This window comes from Bos indicus, chromosome X (genome assembly GCF_029378745.1).
Source record: "Bos indicus isolate NIAB-ARS_2022 breed Sahiwal x Tharparkar chromosome X, NIAB-ARS_B.indTharparkar_mat_pri_1.0, whole genome shotgun sequence".
Taxonomy (NCBI): Eukaryota; Metazoa; Chordata; class Mammalia; order Artiodactyla; family Bovidae; genus Bos; species Bos indicus.
In genome coordinates this window covers 64,168,534-64,190,966 of record NC_091789.1, presented here as the reverse complement: position 1 = coordinate 64,190,966, position 22,433 = coordinate 64,168,534, and the positions used below count along the sequence as shown (strand labels likewise).

The window sequence follows — 22,433 nt, the reverse complement described above, 5'->3', positions numbered from 1 at the left end:
GAGATTAGGTCTCCAACATAGATAACTGTGCTGTTGTCCCTTTCTAGAATGTCCTTCTTTCCTCTTTCACCACAATCCTACTAATTTTTTTTTCCAAACACAGCTCAAATGCAACTCCCTCCAGGAATCCTTCAGTGATCAGCCCTTTCCACCACAATCTCTCTTATTATACAGCCTGTACATTTCATTCAGCCTGGTCATCTCTGGCTTGGTAGTGCTGGCTCTCCTTCAACTCACATATGTCCCTTTTTCTCAGTTAGACTAGAGCTCACAGAGGCAGCTAGGTCTTGAGTTTCTTGGCATGCCCTGAATAAATGGTCTCTTAGCTTCCCCTTAGTAGGTGCTCAGTAATTATTTTGCTGATTTCATAATGATAATCTCACCTCACAGCTGTAAAACATTGTCTTTTCCAATAGGTCTCATACATATTGTCTCACTTTTGCTTCAAAGGAGACAGACAAGATTTTACTTTTCTCATTTTCACAGTAAAGTAAGTTGAAGGCCAGGGAGGCTAAGTAAGCTGTCTCAGGTCACACATCTCAGAATTCAGCCCAGCCCTCTGGACTCGAAGCCCCAGATTCTTTATCCTAGAACACACTGATTCTACTGGAAGGTACGCTGGCTGGGAGTAATGCTAATAACATTCCTATAAAGACCTTATCTTGATCCTATCACTGGAGCGAAAGCAATAAAGAGTGACAAGAGGCCATATCCACGGTTGAGATTGGGAAGGCAGGTAAATTCACACACTCTGTGCCGAGAAGTGCCTGGTGCTTATCAGATGGGTGGTGATGACTGTGTTATATCCCCTGTGAGGACACTTGGGACTGAACAAAACGTTGTCCTCCACAAAGGCCAGCGTGGCTCAATCCTCAGCAGAAGTGGGGCAGTCCAGCAGGCACGGGGTGAATGAGAGAGAGCACTAAGAAGCAAGAAAGGTGGGTTCAAGATCCCGCTCTGATCCTATCTAGCTGTGTGACCACAGGGAAGGTGACCAGCCTCTCTGAGGCTGTACTTCCTTCCTCACTAGTCGATGTCCCATGACAAAGCCTCTCATAGACCCTGTGTTCCACGAACTGGTGATCCACAAACCAAATTTGGGCCAGGAACATATTTTCTTGGGCCCAAATACTGTTTAAAATTGTTTTGATCTGGTAAGCAACACTTAAAAATCAGAAGATTTTATAGAAATATTCAGTTTCCAAGCTTTCTAGAAAAAAATAGGAAGACCTGGCAACATTAAAAAAGTGGAAGACTTTACATAAAATTTGATTTCCAGTCTTTCTAGAAAACAGTATCTGGATATACGTGACTATTTTTGTACATTGTTTATTCTTTACAATATAACATGATAGGTTTTGATAAGTAGCACAGAGAAAATATAAAGCAGATAGGGAGTTCTGAAGTAGTAGGGCAGGGGAATCCAGCAAGGCCTGCAGTTAACAGAAGCTGCTCTGAGAAAGCCTCACTGCCAAAGGAAGCTATTCCCAGGACCACAATGGGCTGGAGTCCAGGTGTTTAGGCTCCCTTTAGATGGCGCATGTAGGGAAAGATTTAGGAGTGCTAATGCCCTTTACATACCAAGTAGGGAGTAAGAAGACACTGACCTTGGCTGATGTGAATTGAAACACAATTTTAAGCTTATTTTTTGATTTCACAAAGGCAACAAAAGAGTTTCAAGTGGTAAAATAAGTATCAAAGTCTGAGAGAAGGAGACAAGCAAATTGTATTTACAAAGCATTCCCTAATCAAGAGCAACTAAACACTGTCATTCACCCAGATGCATTTTCTGTCTAATGGGGGTCAAAGCAATTAGCCTGATACCGGTAGCAATATCCTGCCTTGCCCTTACATCTCAGGCCAGGGCCATTACAAGGTATCAGAACTCATTCTAATCAGAAAACAACCAACTCTGTCAACCCAAGCACAGCATGGCAGAGACGTGAAGAGGAGAAATGGATCCTACTCCATTCTCTTGTTGGCCATTTATTGTCTGGGCTGGGACCTGACAGGTGATTTCTCTGGATACCAGTGTTTCTAAATGGAACATAGCACCCATTAGTACACTCCAACATTTTGGGTCATGATCTACAGTAAGAAATATGTTTGTCATTCATATAGCACACATTACTAAATATATATATATATATATATATATATATATATATATATGTAGATAGACAATAAACATATCATGAAGCAATCCTTACCCTTATTGTGTGTATTGTGCATTATTATTTCCCGGTTCATCCCCCCCCTCCTTTTTTTTAATCCTGATCACTACTCACTAAATTGATATTCTTAGCCGTGGGTAATAATTGGCAGCTTGAAAAACACTGCTTCAGACTAATGGTTCCCAAATCTGGTGCCACATCAGAGTCCCTTGGAGTCCTTGTTAAATACATATACTTGTGCTCCCTTCCAAACCTACAGAATCAGAATTTCTTCAGCGTGAGACCTAAGAATCTATATTTTCTTTTACCAAGGACCAGCCATACACTGGCATTAAGACATCACAGTTCTCCTCAAGACGTAGAAGCAAATAACAGCAATCACAGTCATTACTATCAAACACCTACTTCATGCCAGTGCTGCCAGCATAAGCACTTTCCATTCATTGACTCACTTAAATCCTCAGAGCAACTCCACTTTATAGATGAGGAAACTGAGGCTCAGAGAGTCTCCACTTTATAGATGAGGAACTGAGCTCAGAGACATAGATAGAGAGGTCAAGGAAGTGGTGGGGCTATGATTCATGGGGGCTCTGTTTCCATCCTTACTGATCCCTCCACCCTCTCCCCTCTGTAGTTCCAGAGACCTTGGATCTATGCTAGATGTTCTATACCAATTCAAGTTCAAGACCATACCCCAAGGGTTCCAACCAACAAAGGCAAGAAAAGGTGTAAAACAAAACAATAAGAGCTGCACTTATATTGAATTTTGACTGTCCAAAGCATATGTGTGTCTATTTTCTCCACATTTATTCCTTTCAGGTATCCTGTGAGGCAGAAAGTGTTAGTCAAAGTGTTAGCTGCTCAGTTGTGTCTGACTCTTTGCAACCCCATGGACTGTAGCCCGCCAGGCTCCTCCGTCCATGGAATTCTCCAGGTAAGAATACTGGAGTGGGTAGCCATTCCCTTCTCCAGAGGATCTTCACACCCCAGGTATCAAACCCAGGCCTCCTGCATTGCAGGCAGATTCTTTACCATCTGAGCCGCCAGGGAAGATGGCAGAAGAGGCAGAAAAAAAAAATACAGAGACACAAAGAGGGGAAGTGACTTACCCAAGGTCTGACAGCAAATCAAAGAAAAGCTATCCCAGGCAGGGTCTACTACCGACTCCCCAGGCAGGGTCTACTACTGCTCTTGGGCTGGCTTTCTCCAGGGTTTCTAGATCCACCCCACTTCAAGTCTATCTCCCTTTAAAGTAGAAAAGGAAGAAGACCTGGTACTTTCTGCCTCCCTCTTTACAGGATTTACTATCAACTTCTGAAATGAGCACACTCTGTATACACACTGCCTGAGGGACAGGTTGCCCCAAACCGCCTACACAAGGCTGTACTGAAAACTGGCAGTATTTCTGTTTTTGCCATATAATTTGGAAACAGAAAACTCTGCACCATGCTTCAAAGAAAACTAATGGATTCAAGGATGAAAGGAAAAGGCATTATCCCTCCCACACAAGGTAAATGCCACCAGCCAAGAGTGAGGCAGTGGTTGGAAGTCACTGCCGAGCAAAATGTTGTGAGCCCACAGAAAGCCAAGGCGGTGGAGTGGATCAATCTCTGTGATGGCAGAAAGGGGCTGGAGGGATGAATGACCCCCATTTAGCTTCCTTGGCTGAGACCCTTCCTCTGTTGAGAACATCCCTTCTGTTTCTGCCACAGAAAGGGGTGTTGTTCACAATGTGTATACATTTATGTGACACATGACTAGCTCTTTATCAAACACTCTTATTGATTCTAACATTTTTCTTCACCCCTTCCCCTTCACCATGCAGGTTGTTCCCTCTCTCCCCTTAACAAATCCCAAGGATCATCTAACACACACACTATTTGGTGAAAATAAAAGCAAGCCATCCTTCTCTTGGCCTCCGTCTCCCCATCTCTAAAGTCAATTATTGTTGCTTAGCAGCTAAGTCATGTTCGACTCTATAACCCGCCAGGCTGGACTATACCCCGCCAGGCTCCTCTGTCCATGGGACTCTCCAGACAAGAATACTGGAGTGGGTTGTCATTTCCTTCTCTAGGGGATCTTCCAGACCCAGGGATCGAACCCGAGTTTCCTGTGTCTCCTGCACTGGCAGGCAGGCTCTTTACCATGCACCACCTGGGAAGCCCACATAAAGTCAATGAGTTAAACCAAATGGTCTGTTAGGTCCCTTCTCTAGTTCTAGGGTTCGGATAAAGTATGTAGGTAAAGCCCTACATATAGCCCACAAATGTGACTCAGGATCTGAGCAGGGAGGGGCAAACTGATTTCAAATTGTGTTTTAAACAGTTGTCTTTTGTTAAAGGGGGTCCAAAAGGTGGGATAAAGAAAAAAAGAAACATTTCTACCATGCCCATGATCGGGCTAACATCCTAACAACGAAGGTCACTCTCCTTTTTTCTGTCTCTTGCTTTACTTTTTGTTCTCTCTACACGTGGTTGCAAAGCCTGCCTAGTCAGTTGCCTCTTCCCTGTGTGTCAGTTTCACATCCCAGGTGAAGGTGCAGGGAGCAATCTGGCCCTGTAATAGCCGAGGTTACAGCCACGCAGAGCTCCAAGTTAATGCCAGTCTCACCTCCATGGAAGCACTCCACTTGATGTCAGAAAAATTGGAAGAGGTGTTAAATTTGCTTTGTGATTGCAACTCCCTTTTAGTTGGGGGAGGCTGGCTTAGGATTTGATGGTTTTATAGATTTCAATATCAAGAAAGTAGAAAAGATCTCAGCTTTTTAATTTACATTGTCAATCACCAAAGTGGCTCCTTCCCCAAGGGGATGCTAACTAGATCAGCACTTGCTGCGGTTTTGCCAACACAGCATGGGCACCTCTCCCACCTGCTTCCTGGGGCTGGGTTCAAGATGATGAGATTGCATAAGGGAAACAGTTCCAGGGCATTAAAAAAAAACAGAGGAAATAAAAATATTCTCACCCTTCCACAGTACAGCAGATGCACTTCAGTCAAACCGCCACCATTTGAATCAAGTTACAGACTCTCCTGGGTCTCAGGTTGCTCATCGTCAAATGGAAATAATATTAATAATACCTCCGAAGGTTATTGTGGAAAGTAAATGGGTAAAGTGCCTAAAGCAATGCCCCACCACATGCTAATGCCTCAATAACTGCAGTTATGCTGACTATTATAATTTCTCTTGGCCAAACCAGTCTCTAACCAGCATTTTCTGGTCATCTCATTTCACCTGAGTGAAAGTCACTCAGTTGTGTCTGACTATTTGCGACCCCATGGAATAGCCCATGGAATTCTCCAGGATAGAATACTGGAGTGGGTAGCTGTTCCTTTCTCCAAGGGATCTTCCAACCCAGGTCCCCCACATTGCATGCAGATTCTTTACCAACTGATCCACCAGGGAAGCCCTCTCATTTCACCAGAGGATCTAAAAGCACACTAGCGATGAGGTTGAGCTGAAGTGCATCTTGGAGCCATTTGGGTGGGTTGAAGCTGCCCATTTTCCAGTTGCTGCCCTGCTGTTTATTCACTCAGCAAATATTTATTGACCACCTATTACACGGCAGGCACTGTACTAGGTGATGAGATACTAGTGAACAAGATAAAGTCCTTGCTTCATAGTGTAAACACTCTAGAAGGGTTGGAGGGGGTGCACGGTATGCAGACAAGAAATACAATGAATGAGACAGGGATGAGCTCTCATGATCCGGAGATCTAAAGCCAGTAAGGCTGGGGTGGGGGTTGGGGCATGGGGAAAGGGTGGTGTGAGATGAGACTGCAGAGGAAGGCAGGGGCCAGATCAGTAGAGCCTTTCAGGCCAGGTGAGGAGTTTTATCTTCATCCTAAGAACACTGGGAAATAAATGGAAGATTTCAAGCAAAGGGTCAATACACTATGTGTGGCTGAGAGGAAGAGGAACATTGTAGGTGAAAAATTATAAGTCATGCTTTGAACAGTGCATCGACTCTGGCTGCCCAGGTAAGCAGCTGATCTGTCAGTTTCTGTATCTTAAGTTCCTTCCCACTGAGGATCTCAAAGCATGAGGGGCCTCTGGAAAATTGGTAATCCCTGCTCCTTATCTTTGGCTCAGCAGGTTTCTTTTTGTGCCTCCTTTGGCCGAAGATGAAATAATGATTTCAGTTTGTTCCTACCAGTTTTCCAAGATTCTTCATTTATTTACAGGATCCTGATACTTCTCAATCTCTCTCACATACATGCACATGCTCATGTGCGTGCTCACACACACACACACATTTATCATTTCCCAATGTTGCTTTTTATCTGATCACTCTTTGTCATGACCTGAAAACCTTCCACTTTGGGGCATACACCTTCATTCAAGGACAAGGATTCTCCATCTGCTGCCACCAAGAAATCGCCCAGAGTTTCACAGCTTCACCCTAACCCTCTCCCCGTGACAGGAGAAAGGTATGTGGAGCAGAGCCAAGTGAGCTGAGAAAATGAGTCTAGCACTGAGAAATTAAAGAAAGTAATGTTGACTGGGGCAGGGGGATTAATCAGGAAATCCTAAGGTCACTGTGATCTCTTCGATTGCATTAACATCCAGTAGCAGAAGACTACAGATTGATCAGTGTTACAGCAGCAGGGAGGGGGAATGAACCTGGAAGTCTAACGCCCAGAGCTCCATCTTCCTAATGCCCACTAGCCTTCAAGCCAGTGGCTCAGCTGATAAAGAATCCACCTGCCAGTGCAGGAGACTCAGGAGATGCGAGTTTGCTCCCTGGGTTGGGAAGATCCCCTGGAGAAGGAAATGGCAACCCACTCCAACATTCTTGTCTGGGAAATCCCATGGACAGAGGAGCCTGGCGAGCTACAGTCCATGGGGTCACAAAGCCAGACATCTTCCATAGGGAGAATTAATGCCAGTAGATGAAGCCAGATCTCTTCATTTCTGAGCCAGTCACACTCCCTTAGAACCCACTTCCTCCCTAGAAGTGTATCAGGTCATCTATGCTCCATGCTAAATCATTTCAGTCATGTCTGACTCTTTGCGACCCCATGGACTACTCTGGCTCCATGGAGCTCACCAGGCTCTTCTGTCCGTAGGGAAGAATGTTCTCCAGGCAAGAATACTGGAGTGGGTTGCCATGCCCTCCTCCAGGGGATCTTCCCGACCCAGGGATCGAACCCACATCTTTTACAAGTCCTGCACTGACAGGTGGGCTCTTTACCAGTAAGCACCAGATAGCTTTCATTAAATTGCCCCCTTGCACACTGCGCCCATTCTTCACATTCGATCAGACTATCCTTTTCCTCCAAATAGCCCTTTCTCCAGATGGCTTAGGGAAGACTCTTGAAGAACTAATCACTCATGGTGAGCCAAGTACTGGGTTGGCCAAAAGGTTCATTTGTGCTTTTCCATAACATCTTTATGGATAAGTCTTCGGGGCCTGCCCTTGCTCCATCAGCTCGGACACTTACTTCCTAGAGTCCCTTGTGCCTTTTTCTTAATTTGTCCATATTTCCAGAAGAGAAAAGCAGTCTGCCTTCTGCAGTGACAGGTTGTAGACCTGGCTCCCATAAGCAGAAGACACCAGGCTGGTTTACCTTTGCCTCTTTCTAGTCAGCAAACCACAGCAACCTGAACTGATCTGTACAGGCCTTTGAGGAGAAGGGTTACTTAATGAGGACAAGCACATGAAAGGAAATATCAATCAATAACAATTGTAGGTCTGGTTTCTCCAGCTCCAACCATGTGCCAAGCACAGGGCTAAGAGCTCTAAACAGATTAACTCTCATAGGAAGGCAGGTGTGGTGCAGATCACTGTTTCATAGTTGCAAAAAATGAGGCTCAGAGACATGAAGGAACTTGTTTGAGGGCCCACAGCTAGCAGTGAGCAAAGCTGGGGTTTTAAACCCATACCTGTCTGATATCAGAGCAAGTACTCATAATCAGTTGAGTGTGCCATGCTGGACGTGGGAACACCCTTCTGTTTTCAGCCTTTCTTCCCTTCACATGAGATGTATCCAGAATCATTGTGATGACTCCCACATCTCTGGCTCCAGCCTTGACCTATTTGGTGTCAGTCTTAACTAACTCCTTTCTACTGGATAGTTCCTTTCCACTCATGTCGCCTAGTTACTCAAACTTAACATGCCAAGAGGTTATTTTTTCACCAACCAGCTCTCCATCTCAATTTGCCTCTTTCTGTCAGTTAATCCCCATTCCCAAGCTCCTACCTTCAGGATTCTCTCCAACTACTCTCTCTGACCCCATGTGTTCAGGCACCAAATTGTGGTGATTTCCTATCTACACTGTCTCTTGAGTCTACCCCTTCTTCCATTTCAAATGCTTGTTACACATGTGTGCATGCTCAGTCATGTCCAGCTCTTTGCAACTCCCATGGACTGTAAGCTGCCAGGCTCCTCTGTCCATCGGATCCTCCAGCAAGAATACTGGAGTGGGTTGCCATTCGCTTCTCCAGGGGATCTTCCTGACCCAGGGATCAAACCCATATCTCCTGTGTCTCTGGCAGTGGCAGATGGATTCTCTACCACTGAGCCACCTGGGAAACCTCCTGTTGATTGAATTAAACACACACACAGACACACAATTTATAATCTCACAGTTCCCATGCGTGAGTCTGAAGTCCAGGCATGGTACACCTGGACCTTCTGCTCAGGGTCTCTCTGGGCTGAAAAGGTGTCAGCCAGGGTTGTGATTCTCATCTCAAGTTCTACTAATACAAAGTGTAGAAGCGTAGTATAAAGAATTTTCATATACTTTTCACTCAGATTCCTCAAATGTTAACATTTTCTAACATTTGCTTCATTCTTTTCTCTTTTAATGGATATTTATACTCACATACACAATTATTTTTTTCCGAACCATTTGAGAGTAAGTTGCAGGCATCATGCCCCTTTATCCTTAAGTAATTCAGTGTTTATTTTCTAAACAAAAGAAGGGTAATTCTCTTATGTAGCCACTGTAAAATTATTAAAATCAGGAAATTAATATTGATATAACATTATCATGTAATCAAAAACCTTCTTTCAAATTTCATCAATTATGCCAATATCATCCTTTAAAACAAACAAAAAAAAAATAAAGCCAAAATTTTTCTGCTATAGGACTCAATTTATAATATAAATTTATACATCAGATCAGTTCAGTTCAGTTGCTCAGTTGTGTCCGACTCTTTGTGACCAAATGAACTGCAGCATGCCAGGCCTCCCTGTCCATCACCAACTCCCAGAGTCCACACAAAACCATGTCCATTGAGTCGGTGATGCCATCCAGCCATCTCATCCTCTGTCGTCCCCTTCTCCTCCCGCCTTCAATCTTTCCCAGCATCAGGGTCTTTTCAAATGAGTTAGCTCTTCCCATCAGGTGGGCAAAGGATTGAAGTTTCAGCTTCAACATCAGTCCTTCCAACGAATACCCAGGACTGATCTCCTTTAGGATGGACTAGGTTGGATCACCTTGCAGTCCAAGGACTCTCAAGAGTCTTCTCCAACACCACAGTTCAAAAGCATCAATTCTTTGGTGCTCAGCTTTCTTTATATTCCAACCCTCACATCCATACCCGGCCATTGGAAAAACCGTAGCCTTGACTAGATGGACTTTTGTTGACAAGGTAATGTCTCTGCTTTTTAGTATGCTGTCTAGGTTGGTCATAACTTTCCTTCCAAGGAGCAAGTGTCATTTAATTTCATGGTTGCAATCACCGTCTGCAGTGATTCTAGAGCCCAGAAAAATAAAGTCTGACACTGTTTCCACTATTTCCCCATCTATTTGCCATGAAGTGATGGGACTGGATGCCATGATCTCAGTTTTCTGAATGTTGAGTTTTAAGCCAAATTTTTCACTCTCCTCTTTCACTTTCATCAAGAGGCTCTTTAGTTCCTCTTCAATTTCTGCCATAAGGGTGGTGTCATCTGCATATCTGAGGTTATTGATATTTCTCCCAGCAATCTTGATTCCAGCTTGTGCTTCATCCACCCCAGCGTTTCTCATGATGAACTCTGCATATAAGTTAAATAAGCAGGGTGACAATATACAGCCTTGACATACTCCTTTTCCTATTTGGAACCAGTCTATTGTTCCATATCCAGTTCTAACTGTTGCTTCCTGATCTGCATATAGGTTGTTCAAGAGGCAGGTCAGGTGGTCTGGTATTCCCATCTCTTGAAGAATTTTCCACAGTTTATTGTGATCCACATAGTCAAAGTCTTTGGCATAGTCAATAAAGCAGAAATAGATGTTTTTCTGGAACTCTCTTGCTTTTTTGATGATCCAGTGGATGTTGGTAATTTGATCTCTGGTTCCTTTACTTTTTCTAAAACCAGCTTGAACATCTGGAAGTTCACGGTTCATGTATTGCTGAAGCCTGGCTTGGAGAATTTTGAGCATTACTTTACTAGCGTGTGAGATGAGTGCAATTGTGCGGTAGTTTCAGCATTCTTTGGTGTTGCCTTTCTTTGGGATTGGAATGAAAACTGACCTTTTCCAGTCCTGTGGCCACTGCTGAGTTTTCCAAATTTGCTGGCATATTGATGCACCACTTTCACAGCCTCATCTTTCGGGATTTGAAATAGCTCAACTGGAATTCCATCACCTACAGTAGCTTTGCTTGTAGTGATGCTTTCTACGGCCCACTTGACTTCACATTCCAGGATCTGGCTCTAGGTGAGTGATCACACCATCATGATTATCTGGATTGTGAAGATCTTTTTCTGTGAGGTTAGGTAATACTATTATTCCCATGTTACAGATAAGGAAACAGAGGGTAAGAGAGAATAAATAATTTGATTTGCTGAAATCATGACAGCTACTATGTATCAGATTTACACTATGTGCCAGTGTTAGTCACTCAATCATGTCTGACTCTTTGTAACCCCATGGTCTGTAGCCCACTGGGCTCCTCTGTTCATGGAATTCTCCAGGCAAGACTACTGTAGTGGGTTGCCATTTTCTTCTCCAGGGGATTTTCCCAACGAAGGGATTGAACACGGCTCTCCTGTATTGCAGGAAAACTCTTTACCGACTGAGCCACCAGGGGAGCCCTTACACTATGTGCCAGGCACTATCATAATCATGTTACGTGCTTTGCCTGATTTTAACTGACTGTAACCTGTGGTGAGCTGTGCTTAGTTGCTCAGTTGTGTTTGACTCTTTGCTTCCCCATGGACTGTAGCCCACCAGGCTCCTCTGTCCATGGGGATTCTCCAGGCAAGAATACTGGAGTGGGTTGCCATGTCCTCTTCCAGGAGATCTTCCCAACCCAGGGATTGAACCCAGGTCTCCCACATTGCAGGTGGATTCTTTTACTGTCTGAGCCACCAGGGAAGCCCGTAACCTGTGGAGATGGGTATTATTATTTTAATCTCCATTTGTAGATGAAGAAGCAGAGGCACAGAGAGGTTAAGCAACTTGCCCAAGATCACACAGCTGGTAACAAGCAAAGCCGGGATTTAAAGCTGGGCACAGTGGCTTCAGGGTTGGCATGCTTACACACAGTGCATGTGGCCTCCTTAAGAAGATATGCTGTCATGTTAAATCACTTCAGCCACATATGACTGTTTGCAACCCTATGGACCATAGCCACCAGGCTCCTCTGTCTACAAGATTCTCCAGGCAAGAATACCGGAGTGAGTTGCCATACACTCCTCCAAGGGATTTTCCCAGCCCAGGCACTGAACCTACATCTCTTACATCTCCTGCATTGCAGGTGAGCTCTTTACCACTAGCACCAATGAAGCACATAAATAAGAGTCTTAAAGCTTTGAGCCTCACAAATGCTGAATTCACACAGAACCACTGCTGGTGTGTCCTGGCTAGAACCTCCTCTGTCAGAGCAACTTTGACACCCCCAAATGCTTTCCTGTGTCCCACAAATCCCTCATGCTAAACCTCTGAGGCCAGCTGACATGCCTGCTGATACTCAGCAGCCAGCTGCATGACCCAGATCGCATCACGGGAATTGCTCTGCAGACTGCTCTCCTCCAGCCCTGCCAGGCTACAGCCTTCTGGCATTTCAATCCCTTGATTGGCTTCTTGTGCAACCTCTGGACCTTAAACTTGGGTTTGGTACTGAGTCTTTCTAGTATCCCACCTTTATTGTTCTCCGAAGGAACCCCTCCCAGGTGGTTCTCCAAGTTTTGTGGTCCAGCTTGTATTAGCAGGAATGGCCACTCTCTGTCCAGGGCTGCAGGACTAAACCTCAACCCTGGGCTGCTTTCCCCTCTTCCTGGGTGGGCTGGTCTCCACCTCTAAGTCCCATAGAATGGGGACTTGAATAAGTTGCCTCCAACTCTGGGCTGCTTTGCAGAGCTTTCACCTGCCGTCTGGGGAGAAAAAAAAAAAAAGTCCAATTTCTCTTGATGGTGCTTCCTCCTAACAGCTCAGCTGGCCACAGATTGGCCAGAGCTGCTCCTCTGTGGGTGGTGATGCCTCAGAGTGCAGCCGCCAAGGGACCTCAACCTTGCCCTTACTCCACCCTCACGCCACCCTCTGGAGAAAAGAGGAAGTGATCTCAGGGGGAAAAAAAAAAAAAGTAAAGAGAATCTAAAGCTGGAGCAACATCTGGCCCCCTGCCCCAGCTTTCCCACTTTGTGCAGGAGCCTGGAATACAGGGGAATAAGAAGCAGAGGGTGGGTGTTGTTCTAGTAACCAGTCGGCTCCCTTTCAGGGCATTCTGTGGATTTCTAGATCCTCCTCTTCTAGGAGCTTGCCTGAGAGGGGTTAGCCAGAGCTGCAATCTGCAATTCCTGGCTCCAGGATGTTCTAATACAGGGCTTCTTTTTTTATCATTTTATTTTATTTACTTATTTTGGACTGTTCTGGGTCTTCATTGCTGTGCAGGCTTTTTCTCTAGTTGTGGTGTGCAAGGGCTACACTCTAGTTGCTGTGTGTAGATTTCTCATCACGATGGCTTCTCTTGTTGCAGAGCACCTGCTCTAGGATGCATGGGCTTCAGTAGTTGTGGCACCTGGGCTCAGAACCAGCTCCCTGGCTCTAGAGCACAGACTCAATAGTGTGGCACATGGGCTTAGTTGCTTCATGGCACTTGGGATCTTCCCGGATCAGGGATCGAACCTGTATCTCCTGCATTGGCAGACGGATTTTTTTTTACCACTGAGCCACCAGGGAAGCCCAGTGCATGACTTCTTAACCTGGCCTCCAGACACGGGATTCATCCACAGAGAGGATATGATAATTTGGGTGCAGAAAATGCATCCTTGTCATCACTAATCTCTAACTTCAATTTCCTTTAATTCAACGTAGCATTTCCTTCGGTTATAAACATAAGCGACAACCTACAGTGGTATTAGCAGTACCTGGGACTTTGTCATCAGTGGAAGTCACAGATGGTTGCATGTTGCATTACAACAGCTGCAGATCTCTTCAAGTAATGTTTGTGCTCATCACTGCTTTGAAAACATGGTAGTAACGAGACCTTCCACTAGATCTTGTTGCTTAATGTGTCATAAAGAAGCACAGATATTGGTATATCACAAATTCATTTTCAATATTTTATAACTGTATTTCAGTATAATAGGTTTTCTTTTTATTTCTATATAGTTTGTCTTATGCATTTAAAAACATGGTTCTATCTTTCTACATTGTTGGTGGGAATGTAAATTGGTGCAGACATTATGGAAAACAGTATGGAGTTTCCTTACAAAGCTAAAAATAGAGTTGCCATATGATCCTGCCATCCCATTCCTGGGCATATATCCTGACAAAACTATAATTCTAAAAGATATAGGCACCCCTATGTTCATAGCAGCACTATTCACAATAGCTAAGACATGGAAGCAACCTAAATGTCCATTGACAGATGAATGGATAAAGAAGATGTACAAATATACAATGAAATACTACTCATCCATAAAAAAGAATGAAATAATGCCATCTGCAGCAACATGGACCTAGAGATTATCACACTAAGTGAAGTAAGTCAGACAAAGACAAGTATCATATAATATCACTTATATTTGGAATCTAAAATATGACACAAATGAACCTACCTACGAAACAGAAACAGACACAGACTTGTGATTGCTGGGGGCGGGGGTGATAGGGGAAGGGATGGACTGGGAGTTTGGGATTAGCAGATGAAAACTATTATACACATAATGTATAAACAACAGGTCCTATTATATAGCACAGGGAACTATACTCAATATCTTGTAATAAACCATAGTGGAAAAGAATATTAAAAATATATATACATACATAAATATGTGTGTAACTGAATCACTGCTGTAAAGTAGAAACTAATGCAACATTGTAAATCAACTATACTTCCATAAAATTAAACTTTAAAAAATGGTTCTAAACAGAGGTTCTGTCAGGTTCATAGGTCTACTAAAGGTTTCCATGGCACCCCAAAGTCAAACTCCCAGCTCTTAGGAATTCTGTGTGACTCTGGCCCAGGAACTAGATGGATGTATCTGTGCTTAGGGCTCATGCTGGGTGCTGGGATGCTGTGAAAGGAACAAGTCTGCAGGCAGAACAGAATAGAAACTCAGGTGTGGAGCTGACCACCACACCACAAGGCCAGGCCTCACCTCCTCACCGTTGCCATAGGAGCCCATCTTCCCTCCTCCAGGAAGCTGGAACAGCTCTGTGGCAGGTTCAAACTCATTCCCCATGGCACGGCATATGCCACCAGATGGCGCCATTGTAGGTGCCCGTGGCCAGGAGGGGCTGCCATGCCAAAGGCTTTCATAATTGTAATCCAGTCTAATACAGTCACTGTTCCCAAGCTGTTGGGCTTGTTGTCCAGGCCCACTTAGGACCCTCAGAGACCTGAAAGCATGGAAAAGACTATGATGTCTACCTCATATGCAATTTAAAACAAAAGCAAAACTAAACTGTAAATGATTCTGCTGAACTTCCAGTGACATTTCTAGATTTCCTGAATGTGAAATTCCAGTCTTTGAAGTTGAACTTTCTTGTGCCCTTGATGTAGCAAGTCTGCCCATCAGGAAGACCAGCCCGTCCTGCTGGCAAAGGGTTAACCAAGCCTAATCCAGCTCTGGATGCCAACAGAGACCTAGCATCCCTATGCCCTCAATCACAATGTGTCAGACACTGGCACATCCCAGGACATATGGTAACTACTTCCAAATTTCTGATAGACTAAAAGGTTTTGGAACACTCTGTGGACCCTGCCCAGCCAATTCACATGGTTTAAGCCAGCCCCAGTGTGGGTGAACCCCACTCTATGATTCAGAAAAATAAGGATCACTGAGGTATAGCAAGGGGCTTGCCCGGTGGCTCAGTGGTAAAGAATCTGCTTGCAATGCAGGAGCAGCAGGAGATGCGGGTTCAATGCCTGGGTTAGGAAGATCCTCTGTAGGAGGAAATGGCAACCTACTCCAGTATTCTTGACTGGAGAATCCCATGAACAGAGGAACCCGGTGGACTGAAGCATCATTTCTCCCATGAGGTATAGGAAAAAGTTCACATGTGGCATTATGCAAATGTTCTGGCTAGATATCCTGTCACTTGCAAACTTTATCTCTCAGCTCCACCCTGCTTCTTCATCCCTGACTTCCTCTGACTATAAAGCCAAACTTCTACCATCCTCAGGGCAACTGCATCCTGTACATCTCAGGATTTTGCTCACATTTGCCTCCACAAACATTCCAGCATGAGTTTTTGCCAAGCTTCACCAGATCCTCTACCTCCCCAGGAGGTATACAAAGAATACATACAAAGAATAGTCTTTGTAGAAAGAAAAATCAACAACTCTGACTCTGGTGGCTCAGTGGTAAAGAATCTGCCTGCCAATTCAGGAGACTCGAGTTCGATCCTTGGGTTGGGAAGATCCCCTAGAGAAGGAAATGGCAACTCACTCCAGTATTCCTGCCTGGAGAACTCCATGGACAGAGGAGACTGGTGGGCCCCGGTCCATGGGGTCGCAAAGAGTCGGATACAACTGCAATACTAAGCACCTAATTCTGCCAGAACTCTGTCTGCAGTGTCAGTTCTGTAACCATATGGAAACGTTCTCAATTTTGTTAATTCCCAACTTCCCAGACAAAGCCCCATGGGATCCAAGGCTATGCAGAGTTAGATACTCCACGCCCAAGGTAAGAGAAACCCAAGTAAGATGGTAGGTGTTGCAAGAGGGCATCAGAGGGCAAACACACTGAAACCATACTCACAGAAAACTAGTCAATCTAATCACACTAGGACCACAGCCTTGTCTAACTCAATGAAACTAAGCCATGCCCGTGGGGCAACCCAAGATGGGTGGGTCATGGTGGAGAGATTTGACAGAATGTGGTCCGCTGGAGAAGGGAATGGCAAACCACTTCAGTATTCTTGCCTTGAGAATCCCATGAACAGTATGAAAAGGCAAAATGATAGGATACTGAAAGAGAAACTCCCCAGGTCAGTAGGTGCCCAATATGCTACTGGAGATCAGTGGAGAAATAACTCCAGAAAGAATGAAGGGATGGAGCCAAAGCAAAAACAATAACCAGCTGTGGATGTGATTGGTGATAGAAGCAAGGGCCGATGCTGTAAAGAGCAAAATTGCATAGCAACCTGGAATGTCAGGTCCATGAATCAGGGCAAATTGGAAGTGGTCAAACAAGAGATGGCAAGAGTGAATGTCGACATTCTAGGAATCAGCGAACTGAAATGGACTGGAATGGGTGAATTTAACTCAGATGACCATTATATCTACTACTGCGGGCAGGAATCCCTCAGAAGAAATGGAGTGGCCATCATGGTCAACAAAAGAGTCCAAAATGCAGTACTTGGATGCAATCTCAAAAACAACAGAATGATCTCTGTTTGTTTCCAAGGCAAATCATTCAATATTACAGTAATCCAAGTCTATGCCCCAACCAGTAATGCTGAAGAAGCTGAAGTTGAACGGTTCTATGAAGACCTACAAGACCTTTTAGAACTTAAACCCAAAAACGATGTCCTTTTCATTATAGGGGACTGGAATGCAAAAGTAGGAAGTTAAGAAACACCTGGAGTAACAGGCAAATTTGGCCTTGGAATACGGAATGAAGCAGGGCAAAGGCTAATAGAGTTTTGCCAAGAAAATGTGCTGGTCATAACAAACACCCTCTTCCAACAACACAAGAGAAGACTCTATACATGGACATCACCAGGTGGTCAACACCGAAATCAGACTGATTATATTCTTTGCAGCCAAAGATGGAGAAGCTCTATACAGTCAGCAAAAACAAGACCAGGAACTGACTGTGGCTCAGACCATGAACTCCTTATTGCCAAATTCAGACTTAAATTGAAGAAAATAGGGAAAACCACTAGACCATTCAGGTATGACCTAACTCAAATCCCTTATGATTATACAGTGCAAGTGAGAAATAGATTTAAGGGCCTAGATCTCATAGATAGAGTGCCTGATGAACTATGGAATGAGGTTCATGACATTGTACAGGAAACAGGGATCAAGACCATTCCCATAGAAAAGAAATGCAAAAAAGCAAAATGGCTCTCTGGGGAGAGAGAGCCATTACAAATAGCTGTGAAAAGAAGAGAAGCGAAAAGCAAAGGAGAAAAGGAAAGATATAAGCATCCGAATGCAGAGTTCCAAAGAATAGCAAGAAGAGATAAGAAAGCCTTCTTCAGCGATCAATGCAAAGAAATAGAGGAAAACAACAGAATGGGAAAGACTAGGGATCTCTTCAAGAAAATCAGAGATACCAAAGAATATTTCATGCAAAGATGAGCTCGATAAAGGACAGAAATGGTATGGACCTAACAGAAGCAGAAGATATTAAGAAAAGATGGCAACAATACACAGAAGAACTGTACAAAAAAGATCTTCACGACCAAGATAATCACGATGGTGTGATCACTGACCTAGAGCCAGACATCCTGGAATGTGAAGTCAAGTGGGCCTTAGAAAGCATCACTACAAACAAAGCTAGTGGAGGTGTTGGAATTCCAGTTGAGCTATCAAATCCTGAAAGATGATGCTGTGAAAGTGTTGCACTCAATATGCCAGCAAATTTGGAAAAGTCAGCAGTGGCCACAGGACTGGAAAAGGTCAGTTTTCATTCCAATCCCAAAGAAAGGCAAGGCCAAAGAATGCTCAAACTACCGCACAATTGCACTCATCTCACACGCTAGTAAAGTAATGCTCAAAATTCTCCAAGTCAGGCTTCAGCAATATGTGAACCGTGAACTTCCTGATGTTCAAGCAGGTTTTACAAAAGGCAGAGGAACCAGAGATCAAATTGCCAACATCCGCTGGATCATAGAAAAAGCAAGAGAGTTCCAGAAAAACATCTATTTCTGCTTTATTGACTATGCCAATGCCTTTAACTGTGTGGATCACAATAAACTGTGGAAAATTCTGAAAGAGATGGGAATACCACACCACCTGATCTGCCTCTTGTGAAATTTGTATGCCGGTCAGGAAGCAACAGTTAGAACTGGACATGGAACAACAGACTGGTTCCAAATAGGAAAAGGAGTTCATCAAGGCTGTATATTGTCACCCTGCTTATTTAACTTCTATGCAGAGTACATCAGGAGAAACGCTGGGCTGGAAGAAACACAAGCTGGAATCAAGATTTCCAGGAGAAATATCAATAACCTCAGATATGCAGATGACACCACCCTTATGGCAGAAAGTGAAGAGGAACTAAAAAGCCTCTTGATGAAGGTGAAAGTGGAGAGTGAAAAAGTTGGCTTAAAGCTCAACATTCAGAAAATGAAGATCTTGGCATCCAGTCCCACCAATTCACGGGAAATAGATGGGGAAACAGTGGAAACAGTGTCAGACTTTATTTTTCTGGGCTCCAAAATCACTACAGATGGTGACTGCAGCCGTGAATTTAAAAGACGCTAACTCCTTGGAAGAAAAGTTATGTCCAACCTAGATAGCATATTCAAAAGCAGAGACATTACTTTGCCAACAAAGGTTCGTCTAGTCAAGGCTATGGTTTTTCCTGTGGTCATGTATGGACGTGAGAGTTGGACTTTGAAGAAGGCTGAGCGCCGAAGAATTGATGCTTTTGAACTGTGGTGTTGGAGAAGACTCTTGAGAGTCCCTTGGCCTGCAAGGAGATCCAACCAGTCCATTCTGAAGGAGATCAGCCCTGGGATTTCTTTGGAAGGAATGATGCTAAAGTTGAAACTCCAGTACTTTGGCCACCTCATGCGAAGAGTTGACCCATTGGAAAACACTGATGCTGGGAGGGATTGGGGGCAGGAGGAGAAGGGGATGACAGAGGATGAGATGGCTGGATGGCATCACTGACTCAATGGACGTGAGTCTGGGTGAACTCCGGGAGTTGGTGATGGACAGGGAGGCCTGGCGTGCTGCGATTCATGGGGTAGCAAAGAGTCGGACACGACTGAGCAACTGAGCTGACCTGCAGTCACCTCTGCTGTGATTTTGGAGCCCAAGAAAATAAAGTCTGTCATTGTTTCCATTGTTTAATGTAATTTTAATGTCTGGTGTTATAAAGAGGGCCAATAGCTTCATTTAGAGAAACAAAAGCTACCATGTTAAGCACTTACTATGTGCCAGGAGTAAAGGCCTGGCATACATGATCTCATTTAGTCCTCACAGCAATCCCATGAAGTAGGTACTGTTTTTCCATTTTAAAGTCGGGTATGTGAGGCTCAGAGATGTTAACTAACTTGCCCAAGGTAACACAGTAAGTCGTTAGCATCAGAGTTTACCAGCAGGAGACTAGCTCTAGGATTCTGTATCCTTATCTCTGTGCTAAAAGGCGTTTGAAATAGCACACTCAAGACACACATACCCCCAAGTGGTAGACGTGGATCTCTAAGAGGGAGACAACAGTGTCACCCTTTGGGCTCCATACACGGCTGGCTGTAGGAGGAGACCCCCAAGCAAGTGGACCACTCCAGCTGGGAGTGATTGTGGAGAGAAGTGGGCACTTGGATGCTTGGGGGTGGGGTGCTGTGGGAGTATCTGGCTTCCCAATTGGGAAGACTAGGCTCAGGACAAGAGTGACAGACCAACTCTGAATTGCAGAAACACCCAGAGTAGCAGTCACCAACTTCATCGCGTCCTTGTGCCTGTGAGGCAGCTACAGGCACAGAGAGGTGCTGAGGCTTGCCTAAGGTCACACAGCTCGCAAGAGGGTGGGTGCAGTGTAGAACCCTGATCTTCAGGCTCCAGTTCGGTGCTCTTGCTGCCACTCCACTCCCACTGGCCCCTCAGGTCCAGTGCACAGCAGTCAGAGGGAAGCCACGTCTTTGTGAGTGAAACCATTGTCTGGAGGGTGGTTCTCAGTGTTGCCCAGAGACCTGCAGAAGTGGCAGTCTTCAAGTCCCACCCAGGACTAACTGGGGACTAAGATCCAGCAATATGGGACTTTGCAAGCCCTCTAGGTGACCCTGATACACACTCAAGTCTGAAAACAACCGGCCCAGACAGAAAGGCAAAGTGCCAAGTGCTGCAGCCATACACATGCATTCGGACTGTCAACTCGCACAGCACAAAGAAGGGTCGTCTTCCTAGAGAAGGAAGGAACACAGCTCTCAAGCCACACCTGCAGAGCAAGGTCACCTTCAAACACATGTGGCAGTTAGACATGCACAGACGGGGAGAAGGAGTGCAGCCACTACTTGCTCATCCACAGGTGCATCAGAGACAGTGTAGTTTTGCCAACTCAGCAACTCCCCAGAGATGTGCCAGTTCCACTGCTTGTTGCCCAGGAGGTGCATCCCTGCCCTCTGGGAAATTGCCATGCAGGATCATAGAACCTCTGATCTGGGAGGGATCTTAGAGAGTACCTACCTCATTGCCCACCCCTACTGCATCACTGGTGATGCCCCTGACTTTCCTTCTCCAGAGGAACCTGGCAGGCTACAGTCCATGGGGTGGCAAAGAGTCAGACAGGACTTAGCACTGAGCACAATCATTTTTAGGACAGTGGTAGGCCGCACAAAACATCAGTGGCTCCTAGTTTGTGGCCTCTGGTTTAATATCTTTCTTTCCCACTTGGCTGTCTGCTCCACAGGGGCACATGCCCCTGGTTCTGCTCTGCTCACCACAGTGTCTGGATTCAACAAATGGAAAAATAAAAATAGAAGATGGACCCACCCTCCCAGTAGAACACCAGGTTCAGAAAGAATACACTGGCATGGGGATGGCACTCTGTCACTCCTCGCCTCATTTTCAATTGCCCACTGGAAATGTCCCCATGTCCCTCTAAACCCTACTCCCGGTTGACCCCTGCAGGCCTCCTTACCCTCTGCCCTGAAGTCATACCCTGGCCACATGGGTTCTGGTGGGGGTGGGGCCCTCTGTGATGTCACCAAGGGCCCAGCCCTGCCTGGTCCTCAGTCTCCAGGTGCCAGCGCAGACCAGCGCACCAGGAGCCACTTGGTCTCAGCTCACGATGCGCTCTGTAATATGGTTATTTTTTTGGCCTACGTTTATCTCGTTTGTCTTTGCCTATGTGTTTTATGTTCTGAGAGATGAAGCCGAAGAACTGCCGTGGATAGTGCCCAGTGGAAGGCACTTCCGCGTTCGGCAGAATCAACCAGAGCATGTCCCAGGCTGGTTTGGGAGCAAGTCCCACTGCCTGTTAATCTTCCTCATGTTTTTGGTGATCCTGAAGTTTCCTGGAGGCGATGACAAAAGTAATGCGGGTACTCCTCCTGGCCGTCAGGGCTGTTCATCTGGCTCTCCAGGAAGAAAGAAGATAAGGGCTTCCCCCTACAAAGACTCTATGTGCGGTGCCTTAACCCAGGTCGAGACGACACTGGTGAACCTTGTGTCCAGGGTCCGGAGTCTGAAACTCACTGCTGCAACCGGTGATCAACGCCAATGTCCCAATATCCAGGTTCTTGCTGACGGATGGAATAACATTACGATATATGAGATATGGGACACCCGAGCCCCCGATGAAGTGGATTTTCGCATCAAAGAAGAAGAATAGTTGAGTGTTGACAAACTGCATCCAAACTAATAAAAGTATTTTGAAGCAAAAGGAAAAAAGCCTCTGATATTTTTTATTCGCGCTACAGTTTTACCTTTTCCAGAATGTGGTATAATTGGTATCATGCAGTGTTTTCCAGACTGAGAGACCTGCGTTTGATCCCTGGCTTGGGAAGATCCCCTGGAGAAGGAAAAGGCTACCCACTCCAGTATTCTGGCCTGGAGAACTCATGTGCATGTTTTTGTGTGGGCATTAGCTTTCAAATTATTTGGTGAACTATCTAGGAGCAAAATTGCTAGTTCATAGGGTATGACAGTGTTTAGCTAAGTAAGACATTGCTTCCAAAATGACTGTACCATTTTGCAT

At 45.0% G+C, this 22,433-nt stretch overlaps 1 protein-coding gene and 1 long non-coding RNA gene across 2 annotated transcripts in view; one reads left to right on the top strand and one right to left on the bottom strand.

The window, feature by feature from the left end:
* LOC139181468 (uncharacterized) overlaps nt 1-5,090 on the bottom strand; it is a 61,990-nt gene extending 56,900 nt beyond the window's left edge. The window contains exon 1 of the long non-coding RNA XR_011565416.1: nt 3,284-5,090. This is a non-coding gene — a long non-coding RNA (uncharacterized lncRNA). The remainder of the gene's footprint in view (nt 1-3,283) is intronic.
* A 16,434-nt stretch (nt 5,091-21,524) lies between these two features.
* Nucleotides 21,525-22,067, top strand: LOC139181526 (protein FAM209-like). Its single transcript, XM_070785048.1, has one exon. The coding sequence runs from the start codon at nt 21,525-21,527 to the stop codon at nt 22,065-22,067; it is 543 nt and encodes a 180-aa protein (XP_070641149.1).
* The last annotated feature ends 366 nt before the right edge of the window (nt 22,068-22,433 follow it).

Coding starts and splice junctions, on each gene's coding strand:
- LOC139181526 (XM_070785048.1), top strand. CDS start 21,525: ATGCGCTCTGTAATATGGTTATTTTTTTGGCCTACGTTTATCTCGTTT.